Genomic DNA, 14,904 nt, shown 5'->3' on the forward strand with positions numbered 1-14,904 from the left:
AGTACATCTGTTCCAGTAGAACAAAGAAGAGGAAGAAGACCGTAGGGTTGCAGCCATTAATATTGAAATGCATTTCCAAACTTCCAAGCCTGTGGAGGTTTTGGCTATCTACCAGGCTGGGATGTATTTATTTATTGTGGTCTGCTGAGGGCAGTGGTGATTGAGAAGTCTGTGCAGCTCTCGTTGCACTTACGTGAACATACGTACGCCCACGAAATCGTGTTTCTGCCGTTATCTTTTAAGGGATTCTCATACTTTGTGGAGAAAATGCAGTTTGTAATATCTTTTATTCTCCGGGGTTTCTAAGCTTTCTCTGTATTTTACCCCATTTCCCATTTTAATTATTCGCATTTAATTACTCTTAAGTGTGGGTTTTTTCATATATGGATATCTTTACGCAAGCTCGATAAGCCATTAATTTCACGTTAGGAATGTTTTTTCAGAGTCAAAGAGAAGCTTGAGGGATTGCACTCTTTAATCCTCGGTTTATTTTAAGGGTCTTTATCTGTTGCTGTATGCGTTTATCTCTCATTGTCTCACTTTTCTCCCCGCACACATTGTCTCTTCCTCGTACTGCTTTCTCTCCTTCCTCTCCCTATATTCCTCGTGTGTGTTGCGCTCTCTCCGGAGGCTATATGTAATTACTGTCAGAGGGGGACCTGCATAGATCTGTGTGACCTTGGACACTAAAAGACAGAGGCCACTCCAGGCACAGGGGGAGGAAGTAACTCTGCGCTGTACGCTGTTGTTGCTTTGCCACCATGCTGGAGAGTCGACATAATTAAAATCTTGCTAAAAATAGCCCTGAACTCTTGGGTGGGATACCGTAATGGATGCATCCTTAGTATTGGATGATCTGCCACTTTAAAAAATAAATAAATAAATAATCAAAGGCATAAAGGGCATAAAGTACTATTAGTTTTTCAAACATTGATATTGGCCAAAGCCACATTATCAATCAGCTCTTATTTTAAATATACAGCTGAATACTGTACTTTATCTGCTTGGGAGGACCATGAGGTGGTGATGAAAGGAAGTGCACTCTGAGTTACAAACTACCTGTTTTGCCTGTTGCATACGCACCTGATTCCTTAGTTAAGACTCAGACATGTTGGATCCAGCCTGCATGTGCTGTCCTGGCCAGCAGACTGTATCACTGGGCAATATTGTTACAGGGTTTTCTGTGCCTAGCTAGCCGCCTCCCCCTGAGTTGGACCTCACTCGGTTGTCACCTCCGTGTGACTGGATTGTTAGGCCCGGCCCCGACCAACAAACACACATTTTCTGCCCACCCCAAGCCTCAGCTGCAGCGCAGTTGGCGGTACATCCTGTCCACTGCTTGTTTCCTGGCACCCATACAGACTCATAATGAGCGGAGTCGTTCCCCCCAACCAGGTGCCACTCCGTCCACATTATTCACACTTCTACCTTTTACACACAGCAGCTGTTCATCACCTAATGATGCTGGACCCGGCTACTGATGGAGCGAGGCAGGCAGGGAGCTGTTCACTCGCTCTGGCTACACTTCAAACCAGCCCATTTTCTGTCTTTTGAAATTGAATGCCATTACTTTGAAATTTTTATGTTTCAATCTTATTTTTTCATGGGCTTGTTTTCTTTTCTGCCAGTTAAGGATTTTTAATATATTTTCACAGGCTTCACAGGCCCTTTGTGTTGGTGTCCTCCTTTAACAGGCTTTCCCACACAATGACATCTTCAGCCAGTATGGCCTCCCTGCAGTGATCTGACAGTATCACAGCGTTAGTAGCTTTATTTCCAAGTCCGGCTCTATATTAAGTGGGGGCAACTTGCCACAGCAACACTGAAACTGATTTCTATGAGAGGACATGAGAATTACTGTAGCACTTCATATTGATCAGGGTGAGTTACCCGTTAATTGGATGTCATGTCACAGCAGCCAAGTGATGATTACTTTATACAATAGAGCTTCATAAAGAAAATTGGTTGTGCGTTCAGAAATGATGGTGGCAACGCTTTTTTTTCCATTTTGGATGAAATATCTTGCTGTTGCACTGTAGGCATCAAGCCAAAGTCAGTCAGGGGTGGAGATAATTAACTCGCCAATGCGTAATGAAACTACTTTTTTTCAAAAGCGTTTTAGAAAGTAACTTTTTTGTTAATCGTGTCAGTTCTTTATTGAACCTTCCAATTAAAACAAAAAAAGTAAAGGAACTGATTGTGGAAATGACAAAAATTGAACTCAGATTTCAGGAAATGACAAAAGAAATGCAACAAAGTGCTAAATGTTACAATCAGTGGTATCAGTGGTTATGTTGAATATTTTAATGGCCCCAACAAATTAGGGGAGACTGACTTTAATTGCTTTACTGTTCTCCCAGTGTGGATGCACTCATCTTAAAGCTAAAGCTGCTTGACTGTAGCACCATATTAGTTTGAATGTTGAATACAGCCGTAATTAAATTAGTTAACATCTCACTAATTTGAGCAATCCGTGTCTCAATTCCTTAACAGCCTGAAAAAAGTAAGTACTTCTTTCCCCAGATGTATCTTAGTCCATCTGTCTCTTATATCTCATGTTTTATTCAGCCTCAGTGTGTACGAGACCTTGTTGCGGTGGCATTGCCCACATACCTGCAGTGAACAAAGTAACCGAACAGGTGAATGAAAGCTGCAGGAGACGCGGCAGGTGATGCTGCTGTTTCTCACTTTCCCTGCCACTGCAGCAGATGCAATATTTAGAGGTCAGAGCCTTCCCGGATGATCTTCCCACCTCCCAAGGCATTCATTATTTAATCAGATACGCAACTTAGCTTCTAAAAGGTCAGCTCACCTGTCGGTTTGAGACGGGGTGCTTTTGATTTTCAGGTGGAAAATAGGCGTCTTCATCCCCATTCTTCACAATCCTAGCAGCATGATTTGCACTAATGTCAAACTTCTCGGTCTATTACCTAAAGCTGAATGGCTGAACGACACTTTTCGCAGTGGTGGGCCACTCACAGGCCCAAATCGGGTTCTCGTCAAATTTGGCTAGGCTCACCTCCCTGGTCCTCTTTCCCAAATGTTGCACGGGGCCATCTTATGAATATATTTGGACTCCTCACAATCAAAACAGGGCATTAGCTGCAGTCGATGAGGCTCGACAGGTGGCAGAGAGAGAAGCAGGAGAGACTGCTGCAAAAAGAGAGCCACAGATGCCGTCTCTGTTTAGATTTTTCAGTGATGGCTTTTCCAATTACAGAAACAGTAATTTGCTGTAAAAGGCTCCAGACTGCCGGGAAGGGTAGAATGGAACAGGGTAATTGGTGGTGGTGGGGGGGCATCGCATGAGATATAATCCATATCACTCTCCAGTGGGAGTGGAGCAGCATTAGTCAAGCAGGGGGGTCATTTGTTTTTTTATAGTGGCCTCCCTCAACACTCGGCAGATGCTGACACCACTTTAAACATCACTCAGGAAGGGGAGTAAATGGCCTTTCTCTTGTCTTAGCTCCCTTCTTGTCACACTGTGTCTTCAGAAAGTGTACAAATATCCCCAGGTGAGGGCCAGTTCTTTGTTGACCAACCACAGGGGGCATTAGACTCAGAACAGCTGTGTGTGTTTGCCCGCGCACACACATTCCAGCCTCCCAAGCCAGTACATACTGTACCGCGCCCGTGTTTTTGTTGTTTTTAGTGCAGCCTTTTACCTTTGAAGTGTTGCTTGCTTGTCCTGAAACACAGCCATTCCTCTGCCCCAGAGGATATAGCCCCCCGTCCAGACGTCATGCATATTTAACACTCCAAACTAACAGGTGAGCAAAAGCACAAAGCTCTGTTCAGCGGCTGTGCATCTCTCAGATGGTGGATGATGCACCATCCATGTGTCCGCACAGTCTTTGACCAGTCAGACAGGACACGCAGCAAAGGCTCTGCAGCGTTTTCTAAAATGAGCAGGAATGTTGACATAAATAATATTTTTGTGTCCGCTTCAGTTTGACTGTGTCTCGCTCCTCTAATGCTGCCTTCCTTTTATCTTTCATAAATTATGATCAATCATAGCCAGGTTTGCTTCCGGATCCTCTCCAGTCGCTTGTTGGCTCAGCAGGTGTCCTTTTCATAGATGCACTCCACTCTGACTCTTAATTCCTCCGCTCTTATAAACCAGGAAATTATAACGCTTTCATTCTCTTGGCCTCTGCCTCTGTCATATTGTGATTATTTACCCTTCTGTGGTTTAATGGCTTTCGTAAATGGCTTAATAGAATTCAGTTCGGCCTTAGGATGCGTAGCGAAAGGGCACATGATTCACTGTTTTCATTGGCTTTTTGTTCCCCCCTTGTCTCTGCTTACACACCGTGTGCCACAATAAAATCAAATATGATCATAACCAACCTGTAAAACTGTTGTCAGTCTCTCTATCCGCTGTCTCTCTCTCCTTCTCCATTGTATTCTTGTTTTTAAGCCTAATCGCTGCCTCACTCTGCACTGGGCATTCACAATGTAATTATATATGATTTACAAACAGCTGCAGCCATAATGGTGTATAAACAAATTACAGAACGAGGGAGGAAAAAAACCAGCAGAGGAATAAAGAGATGAAGACAGAGAGAAATTGGCCAGCATCAGATGCAGTCAGTGGTTTGGCTGCTTTTTGGATCATCGCTTTGGCTCTCCCTTCAACACAAAATGAGCACTCACGCTCGACATGGTTTACCCCTTCTGCACGGAGATATTTAGCTGTCTTTATGCCAACATTAAATAGGATTCTGCCTCTGTGATGCAGTGTCCTAGCTCCTCTTCCTCCCTAATGTTCACACTCATTCAGAATTTCACTAGGATGCTGCGCTTCCATTAGGCTTTGCTCAATTGACCCCAGAGAGTCTAAATTTCCTTTCTGTGCATGCCTGCATGTGAAGCACATTTCAGTTTTGATATGCGTATTTGCATAAATAATTTCCCGACCGCGCCTCTGTAGACTAGCACTCGCCTGGACTTAAACCTGCACACATGGACGATGAGTTCCTGATTAAACCCCCAAAGGCAGTTCACCTTTCCCCAAAAAGACTGCACAGCAAACTGGACCCGCAAATCCCAACAGAGAATAATCATAATGCATGAGGCACACTCTGCATGCTAAATCAAATGCACATGGCAGATGTGGATGAGCACATTATGAAATGCTCAGGAACACATATTTAAGAGAGGTGTATGAATTTCAAGGTGCCAGCTTACTACTCTATGAGGATGCTGCCTGAGACAGGAAAGGACTAACTCTTTTGCTCCTCATGTTAGTGACCCTTTGGAGTTACACACATTGATTCATCTGTAGTAAAGCCATCCCGAGTTGATCATTTTATCTTAAATTGTTGGAGTCATGAAAACATAGTGTTAAAAGCGGCACAGAAGGAGATCATTGTAAAGAAAACAATAAACAAGCTCGCGTCAGTAACTGGATGGACATGGCTTTATTGTTAGTGTGTGACTTTACTTGACTTGGAAGTAATTGGAGTGAATCTATAGGTCACTGCAAATCATAAATCAGCTTGTTAAAATTGGTGAACCATAACACTGCACTATCAGTGCCCTCTGACTGCATAACCCCAACCGGAGCCTATATAGAGTCCAGTGTGTAAACCTATAAAAAAGTTGCACCAGAACTCACACTGAGCTACAACGTGTTTTTTTTCAGCCTGCAGTGAGACATGGGAAATAACACCAGAAACAAAGCTCAACATTTGTAACACGCTGCACCAAATATCAGCGCACCAGTGGAAATGAAGGCATCAGACTGCGTTCATCACTGCTGTGGCTATATGCTCTGGCTAAACATGTTTCTGTACCCATGTGAATGTGTGTCTGTGCATGTCAAATATGCAGCATGAGAATCTTTTCAGCCGGTCTATTTAAGGACACATCTTAAAACCGTGTATCCTGTAAACTGCAGTGTCCTCTTGCCGTAGGAAAGGCAACAAAACTGTGGGTGCTTGGGAACATTCTGTACGATCCCTGTCAGCTCTTCTTCAGAAATAATCTGTTCAGGAATCAGTAAGTCATATTCATAGGCTAAAGGTAGAAATGAAAGCCCTCAGAGATCCTTCAGCTGGTTCAAAGCGAGACATCTGAGCATGAGCAGCAGAGATTCAGCGGTCACATCAGCTCATCATCAGCTAATCAGGGCACTGCTCATGATGTGGCGTGTTAGAATTTTACCCCTATTTCATTTATGATACTACAGCTGCACCTTCGTGCTGTCGCTCAATCCTGCTTTACCATTTACATGAATAAAGCATTTTAATTAGGTTGGGCTGAGGCTCCATCCATTAAGGCTGCATGTGTGATTTTATATATATATCTCAGGTGGAACCCTCTTAAAGCCCGCGTCATTTATTCGGTTCCCTCCGGACCCAAAGTGGAACATGGCCCAGGAGCGGAAATAAATATATAAGTCAGTGTGTAAATATACACACATAAATGCAGGCTTGTACACCCTGAGAGGGAAGGAAGGAGCACACTAACTTTTTTTAATTAGATTAATAAATCAAGGAGGTAGCTGGCTGTGACGGCTGTAGCCCAATGCCATTCCAGTAAGTCTGTGGCAAAGCTGGAGCATAATGATGTAACCACACCACCTCTGTGTGTGTGTGTGTGTTAGTGGGTATGAGGCGAGGGATTCGCAAAGCAATTCATCTGACAGGTTTTCCAAAAACTGCTTTCTCTACAAAACGCTGAGGATGAGCCTGTTTGGTGTTTATGTGTGTGTGTATTTATACTCCTATTCCCCTCCCTGCATTCATCAGCAGTTGGTGTAGTAGTGGGTGGCCAATGAGGTGTTTTGACACCCCACCCCCCGCCCCCCTGCCCTGACCCCCTCCACAATCCAACTAGCTTTTCCTTCACACTCTAAATCCCTTCGTACCCTTCGCTGGTGTTTTTGACATCGTGCTAATGAATGTTTCCTGTCTACTGTTGGTTGGCAGCTGCTTGGCTGTCTCAGCACAGATAACCCTTGAAAAACAGCATCATTATTTATATTTTCTTGTTCTCCACCAGCATAAATTATATTAGGTGTTACTGACAACTCACCGCAGCAGTAAAGGAGCTAAAAAAGGTGTGTATTTAGAGGTGAGGCTGTATTGCTGCACTGCCTGCCTCCAAGCTGTTTGTTTGATAGTACAGTAACATGCACGGCAAGCAGAATTTATTAATTTTACACGCTGACTGCATTCATGTGCACGTAAGGAACCAGGAAATCTGAGAATGTCTTTACCTGAGCTGCAAAAGCGTGGTTACTGTAAAACCCACGTTTACATGCAGATGGTCTTGTTCTTGCTCAGTGCTGGCAATAGTGATACATGAAGCTGCGGCTTGAAGATTTTTTTTTTTTTTTTTTTCCTGGTCCCAGCATTTGGACTGATGACACAGTGAGAGGACAGACTCTACAATGTGAGAGCACACAGTGTTTCCCTACTATTTGCACATACTCACATTTTACAAATAGCCTGCTGCTCAACTGTGGAACCAACTTATTTAGACTTCATACTAGTGTCAGTTTAGTTTAGTTGGAACAATTTCAAGATATTTCACACATAAAAAGGGCATGAGAACCAAGCAGGGGCCATATTTTTCTGAGATGTATCCAGATCCAGATATAAATAGTTTGTCGTGAAAGTGATCCATTTCTTACATTTTGAGGTAGGCACCCTTCACATTTCTCAGAAGGACATCTGTTTTTCTATTGCAAATATTTCCTTTTCAAAATCTAGCCATCGTTTTAGGTCTGGTGGGTTCTGTCTCATGCCGTGCTTTAGCTTTTTTCCTTTTTCAAGGCGGCTTTGAATTCAGTTGTTTTGAATACAAGGATGCACTGTTACATCCTTTCATCTCTCTTCTCTGCAGCAACAGTGATGTTTTCCCAGTCTTAAGTCTCTGTCTTCCAAAACATGCAAAATAGATTTGCATCATTTGAAAACGCTCTAAGTAACCATGGCTGTATACACTGGTGAGAGCTCTAGCTGGTTTAGAAAACCTGGATTCTTGAGAACCTCAGGTTTGAGAAAAGTCTGGTCACAGCAGAAAGCTGACAGTAGACACAGTGATTGTCGGTGTATTTTGGTTTTACTGCTAGTGTTGCTGTGAGACTGCGGGAAGCGTGTGTGATGACATTTTATTCTTGCCTCCGTATAACCTCCCAATGTATCAATATGTCCATCACTAGCTGCAAAACTTCCTCCAGGTGGTAGATCAGTGAAAATGGCCTCTAAAAATACCACCATGGAATTTCATGTGGGCCACTTTACCAAACTAACTGCCGTAATTGCTTCCGCACACTTCATACACTACTCACACACACAGCCACTTTTCAACTCTAATAGACATGCGTGTATAAACATATTCTGCCATACACAAACAAATATACTGTACATATTGCACAAACATCAGGAAGTGGCTCTCTTGGAGATGCACATATTTAGTGGTGCTCACAATCAGCCACAATTACAACTGATGGGTACAAATCAGGCTGCCACTTAGTGCAGTCATTGACTCCATGGAGCACTGACTCACTATCTGATTTCTCCAACTCCCACCATATCGACAGCCACGTTCTCACCTTGAACCCACCATAATAGGTCTGCTTGATGACCTGCTGGAGAAATACAGCTATCCGGCTCTTCTAACAGGTTCAAACTAGCATCAGCAGTGTGATGCTAACGGGCTAACAGCTGACAGAACCACAGATTAGTTTGATTTTTTTGGTCTTCGTCTCTCAAGGGCAGTTGGGGGTTTGAGCTGGTTGTGGCATAACATCAGTGCTGAAGTATTTAAGAAAACAACATCTTATCCTGAGATAAAGACGCTGTGCTCTGCCATGAATCAAGGTTTGAAGTACCTTCTCTAAGGCAGTGATGCAATTTAACTGGAACCTTTTTATAATGAACCATGTTGCAGCTTGCTGTAAAGTGATTAATCATATTTTCCCATAACAAACGGCAGGAAAATGATTACGAGAAGCACACCAGTGCAGTTACAAAAAGCATAAACAACCCTCTGAAAGTGCCTGCGCGTAAGAACCACACAGTTGCACTTTGCAAAGTTGCATCAGACTTTATTTAGTTTATACTGACGCTTTGATTTAGGAGCTCTGCAGGCCTAAGAGTCAAACGTGTTCAGTGTTTTCTGTTGCTGCCTTAGGGCCTGCCCTCTGTCAATCACATCTCACAGTCAAGCCAACATCTTCCACCTCTGTAGATGAGAGGATGAACTGGAATCATAGAGCCATTTCACACAATCACGGCTTTTTAACTTTTAACGATAATGGAGGCAAAACAGCAAACACATCAGTGTCAGAGTGAGATGAAAACAGCCCGTAGTGATGTAATGAGATGCAATTTAAAGGAAGGAATGAGTCCTGTAATCGCAGTGGAATTGTTAGTTGAGTTTCCATCTCACTCATGTGTTTGTGTTTGTCAGGAGGTCAGTTGGAGAGTCTGATGGAGTCCATGAGAGCAGATATCGCCGCCCAGCCGCCCGTGGAAGGATCCTACTCCCCACGCCGAGGGGACTACTGCATAGCCAAGTTTGCTGATGGCGAATGGTAAGCAAACATGTTGTTGACGCTTGTGACGATATTTAAAAGCCTTAACGCATTAGCAAGGCTCCAAACTGAATCTTCATCACCTGAAACAAAAGTACGACTGAGACATTTCACGCCAGTTTGATGAGCGACATTTCTGTGAGACATACGTGTTTGCATGATTTTTCCCCTCTCAAGAGCACCTGACATTTCATTTTTACCTTGTCTCTATTTAAGCCTGTGAAGCATTAACTGCAGACACCCACAGGGTGTAATTAGCTCACTGCCACTGCTTTTGGCCCTTTCAGAATCAGCAGTCGCTTGACAGTAAAACACACACACACTCACATGCACACACACACACACCTCTCTTCATCTCGTCTCCACCGGATGTTGGAAGTTTACAGATGGTCATGGGGACAGATAAAAGTCACAGTGATCGAGGGAGGGAGAGAGAGCGTCTATGTCAAGAAGGTGACGGCGAAAAAAGATCAGGAAAGCGATTAAAAAACCAAATGTTCCCAAGACACAGGTGCTCTTCTTTCTTTCCTCCACCCTTCACTCCATCCTCCTCCAGGTTCTTAAGGGGCAAAACTAAAGATATGCTCTTGGCCCAGCCACCAACGCAAGTCAGTGAGCATTTTAAACAGGCCATCTGTTGTTAACCTTCACTTTCTTCAGCTTTTTTTTGTTTGTTTTTTGTATCAAAGTCTGTCTTCTTGTTACTTTCCAGTAATCCTGCTCCAAATGGCATTGTCTGAGATTTCTTTATTTATTTCATTATTTTTTTATGTCACATATTATTCAGCGAGCTAATTATGTTCATGTCCGCATTGTTCTGTGTCCATATCTTTGTATTCTGCGACGCATGTGGAATGTGTGCTCGTTTCATTAGGGGGCTAATTAGAAATCCGCCGTCTTTCAAGGCCTTCTAGAACACCACAGAGTGAGAGTGAATAGACGAGAAAAACCTCTGTTCATCAGTCACTCACACTTTGTCTCTCACTCTTTATGTCTGCCTGTTAATCACTTATTTTAGTTTTAACTTTGTTCTCTCGTCTCTTTCTTTGCGCGTGTGCCTCTAATTATTTGGCTTTCTCCTGCTCTCCTTGGTTCTCGGCCAATTTGTTCTCTCCGCTCTCGTTCGCGCGGCGGAGTTGAGAATCAAACGAGCGGCGGTCAGATGATGAGACACTTCCTGGATCGAGTCTGAGGAGAAACATGCTCTTCTGTAGCTTCTATACGAATCCCTGAGTAGGATTTGGCTCTTACCCAGACACTTAATGTTGTGTTTTCCTTTGTCACTGATCTGTGCGTCCTTGTAATATCAAGTTTGTTTTCGTTCAAATCCAGCCTGCCAAATGTGCTGGAAAATCAAACCTCACGCAGGAAAACTGCGGCGTTTTTCTGATTAGCGCTAATGCACTAAAGTTATTTGCTACAAGGCAAAAATAGGTTTAAATTTCTGTCCTTTATTGCAAAGAGGCCTCTGTGCAATTTTCACAGCGCTGCCGTGTCCTGATAGATCCCCTCTGTCCCCATCACTCCCCCGGCCTGCTCATCCACTCCTGCTCCTCTCCCCCGATCACAACAGACAGATCCTCCAACACCTTCTCCCCAGGGAAATAAGCACGGAATCATTTACTCATCTCCTTTTCCTCTTGTGCCCTCTGTCTTCATCTCTGCTCCCCTCTTCTCTCTCCTCTCGCTCTCTGTCTTTGTCTCTCTCTCTCAATTATTCGTTTGTTGCTGCAGGTACAGAGCCAGAGTGGAGAAAATTGAGTCACCGGCAAAGGTTCACGTCTTCTACATTGACTACGGCAACGTGAGTAACTTTGTCACTATAAATCTGACTGTGAAATACAAATGTGGAGTGTTGCATCATCATCATTATTAAACTGTAGTGCTTCACAAAAGCTAAGTTTTGATATGGCCAAGCCCACAGCCAGAGGGAATCTAGTATCTGCAGAGGGATTTCTTAGCTATTTCTTGAACCTATCCAGACACCAGCTGTTTGCTTATTCCCACATTCAGAGCAGCCCAACAGCCTTGATGTATGTTTTCAGCTGGAGTTTTTAGGACAAATATGATGCAGGCTTGTTTATTTTCCCTTTATTGTTTGACTGAAGCAAAGAGTGCAACTGAGTGTATCACTTTTATTCCCTTTCATGATGATGACAAAAGCAGAACTCCCCCCCTCTCTCTGGTCTGGAGTTTTTTTTTTTTTTTTGTGCAACGATGACGAAGGCACTACAGCGTCGCGAGTGCCTTATTGTGTTCGCTTCTTCCCACGTGCGTACACATGCTTGCATCACCAAGTGGCTCATGCTACCAACCCCTGGCCCGCGGGAGATTTCCCATGATGCAGCGGAGCGGCACAGTGTGTGACTGACCTCAGAGCGGGGGGGGGGGGGGTCGAGGTTTTGCTGGCAGACGCGATGCGTCCTGGCATGTTGCTGAAAGTGTGATTCTCCGAGGCCGACCTGGCACATGCGAAAAAAATGGAGCTGATACCTACCTCACTCTGTAGTTTTTGCATCATTTCAGGTCGGGTCATTCTGGCCTTGATTTCATGCCTCTGTATCACTTGGCTAGAAGCTGGTAATGTTGCCACCTGTCTTAGGTACAGGGCAGCACCTGAATCACTTTGTGACCATTAGCGAACACAGCAGAGCACTTTTGTCTTTCATTTTTAGAGCCCACGTTTACAGTGCTGTCAAAATCTAATGTGGCGTTGATAAATCTTAACATTCTAATCCATAATAAATGTTCAAGGTACTCTCTGTCTAGACTCTACAGTCCAATGAACACATTAACCTAAGATATGGGGGTCGTTAAATTAACGCCCCACTTCTAACGGCCGTATTTGTCTGACTTTCCATCTGCGTGTTCTCCCTTTAGGCAGCCTGTGGGTGATCAGTGATTGGTCATTGCTCACATTGGCTTTTTACCTGTCAGGATGTATCAGCTTTATCACTTTGTATCAGGGAAATGTGGTACATTCTTTTCATTTAAAGCAATTTGCATTTTGTTTAAATTTGGGACCTGAGCCAAACCAGAGTGCAGAACTTGCAGTCGGCACCAAAGGTGAGAACGCTCGTGTGGTCATGAATATAGAAACGTTAGTGTACTGTAGATCCCCAAACATCAGAGGTGTTTTCATCAGGTTGTAAATGCAGGTGAACACATGATCATATCACAAAGATCATGAATTCATAAACTCTGAGGCCTATAATCATTACATAATTAAACCTGAGTTATTGTCTCTTAAGCACTTTTTAGAAAATGTTTTTGTTAGTTTTCCCAAAGTGGCTGTGAAGCACTGGCACCCTCCAATCATCGCTGTATTCAAAAGCACACTGTCAAGCAGTGTTGCCTTTTTTTTCCCATTTTACCAGTTTTGGTGTCTGGTGACTATCATCTCGACGTCTATTGTCGTCTTCACTCTTAGCTTGTAGCTGAGCTGCAGAGCAGATGGAGCTTAGTGAAAGGGGCCTCAGTACTTCTGTAGAAACAGCTGTGAAATGATTGGTAAGGTGACACATACAAGCATGCAGCCCTTGAGCTACAAAATGGCATCTGTCCTTCTTTCACAGTTGTAAAGTATCGTCGTTAAAGTGACATCAGGATTTCAGAATTGACTCAGAATCGAGGGAAAATAGAAACACATTACGGGGCACAGGATGGATTTACAGTGCGAGTACGGGCTGTGTTTTGTTTGAGGATGTCCTTCGCTTGGAGAGGCAGTTTGATTTGAGAGATGGACTCTGTGATGTCAGATATTTAGGAGGTAAACTCGTTCATCACGAGCTTTCAACAACCCTGTTACACGTTTGTTTTATGTATCTGGATCATGACTGAACAAGCCAGACATTTGCGCCTTATCGCTGCTGGCTTCCTTCAGTGTGGCTGTAGCAGGAGATGGATGTCTCTGTCGTAGTCATCATCACAAACATGCTTCAGTATTTTGGACTGATTATCGATACAGCAAAACAAATGCCACTGTGTGTCTGCGTGTGATTGCACAGAGAGATGAAGAGTATCTTGGAAAATGTTTTATATTGGGTCTGATTTCTGTCCTCCGTTCATCCCCCCTCAGAGAGAAGTTGTGTCGTCCACTCGTCTGGCTGCCATCCCCCCTGCCTTCAGCATCAGGACCCTGCCAGCACAGGCCACCGAGTACGCCTTCGCCTTCATCCAGATCCCACAGGACGTAAGTGCACAGAACGAGTGCAGAGCGAGAGATACGTGCCGCAGCTCAAAATTTGCTTTTGCGATATCAACTTCCTCAGTCTCATTTTCTGCCAGCTTTCGAAAGTTGACTTTTCTGGCAAGACATAAAAACTGTTTGAGTTTCACTTATCGCACGCGGTGATAAGTCTGTAACTGACAGACGGGGTCGAGTTTTCATTCCAAGCAAGTGCTAGTGAAAATTATACTCATACATAATGCATGCAGACAGAGCAATGACAAACATTAAGCCATTGATTTACTTGGGGGGCAATAAATTAGAGAAAAATTGACATAGTGGCTGAGAGAAATTAATGTTTTATGAACAATTTGATAACACAAATGACATTTCTGTAAGTCAGTCTCCCACGCATCCTATGGACAGATACAAACCATCCAGGTGCATGTGTCTGTGCATATAAATGTTCATCTGATAGCTGAGCAGCAGCTACTGTTTTCCTGCAGCCCTAATCTTCTTGTTTACATCCGAGTGTGTTTACCCAACCTCCGGTGACCACTTGCGTGTGTGTTTGCCTGCCTGCCTGCCTGCCTGCCTGCCTGTCTGTCTGTCTGTGCGTGTGTGTGTGTGTGTGAGACTGTCTGTTTTGTGTGTGTCAGAGGGTCAACTCATTGGTTGCCTCCTGATCCGGCAGCATCCTGAATTGTTTGTGCAGATAAAAATGTGTTTTCTGTGTGCCCGATTGCCGCTGCACTTAAGCCCCGTATTTAATTGGTTGTGGTTGGTTAGTTTAAAAGGTATTTCTTCTAGTTAGTATAAATAAGGTCTAGAGCATTTGCAGGTTTGTATTATAACTGTAATATAACTAGTTTTCACAGTTGTTGCTATTTTGGATTATTCTTTTGGACTCAGTTTCCAGTTTATTAGATACGTAGCTTAATTCAGTTAAATACAACAGTCGTGCAATGAATCCCGCCTTCATGAAGATGATAGTGTCTCACACAGTGAGAAATACCTCCACAGCGCTGTCAGGACTGGAGAAAGGGCTCTCTAGCTAACTTACTGATAGCTTGTTTATGTTTGTACCTTTAGCTACCAGGTTAGGGTAAATTACCAATTTCAGCATGTAGGTTGCTGGCTAGGAGGTTGTTGTTGTTGTTGTTTCCCATAGCAACAGGGATTT

The 14,904-nt window shown here is 43.7% G+C and overlaps 1 protein-coding gene across 1 annotated transcript in view; it reads left to right on the forward strand.

Moving 5' to 3' along the window:
* Window positions 1-14,904, forward strand: part of snd1 (staphylococcal nuclease and tudor domain containing 1) — a 165,756-nt gene that overhangs the window by 132,582 nt on the left and 18,270 nt on the right. The window contains exons 19-21 of the mRNA XM_041963789.1: window positions 9,430-9,553; window positions 11,288-11,357; window positions 13,632-13,745. Coding sequence (XP_041819723.1) covers window positions 9,430-9,553; window positions 11,288-11,357; window positions 13,632-13,745 — 308 coding nt within the window. The remainder of the gene's footprint in view (window positions 1-9,429; window positions 9,554-11,287; window positions 11,358-13,631; window positions 13,746-14,904) is intronic.

Source organism: Chelmon rostratus, chromosome 22 (genome assembly GCF_017976325.1).
Source record: "Chelmon rostratus isolate fCheRos1 chromosome 22, fCheRos1.pri, whole genome shotgun sequence".
Lineage (NCBI taxonomy): Eukaryota > Metazoa > Chordata > Actinopteri > Chaetodontiformes > Chaetodontidae > Chelmon > Chelmon rostratus.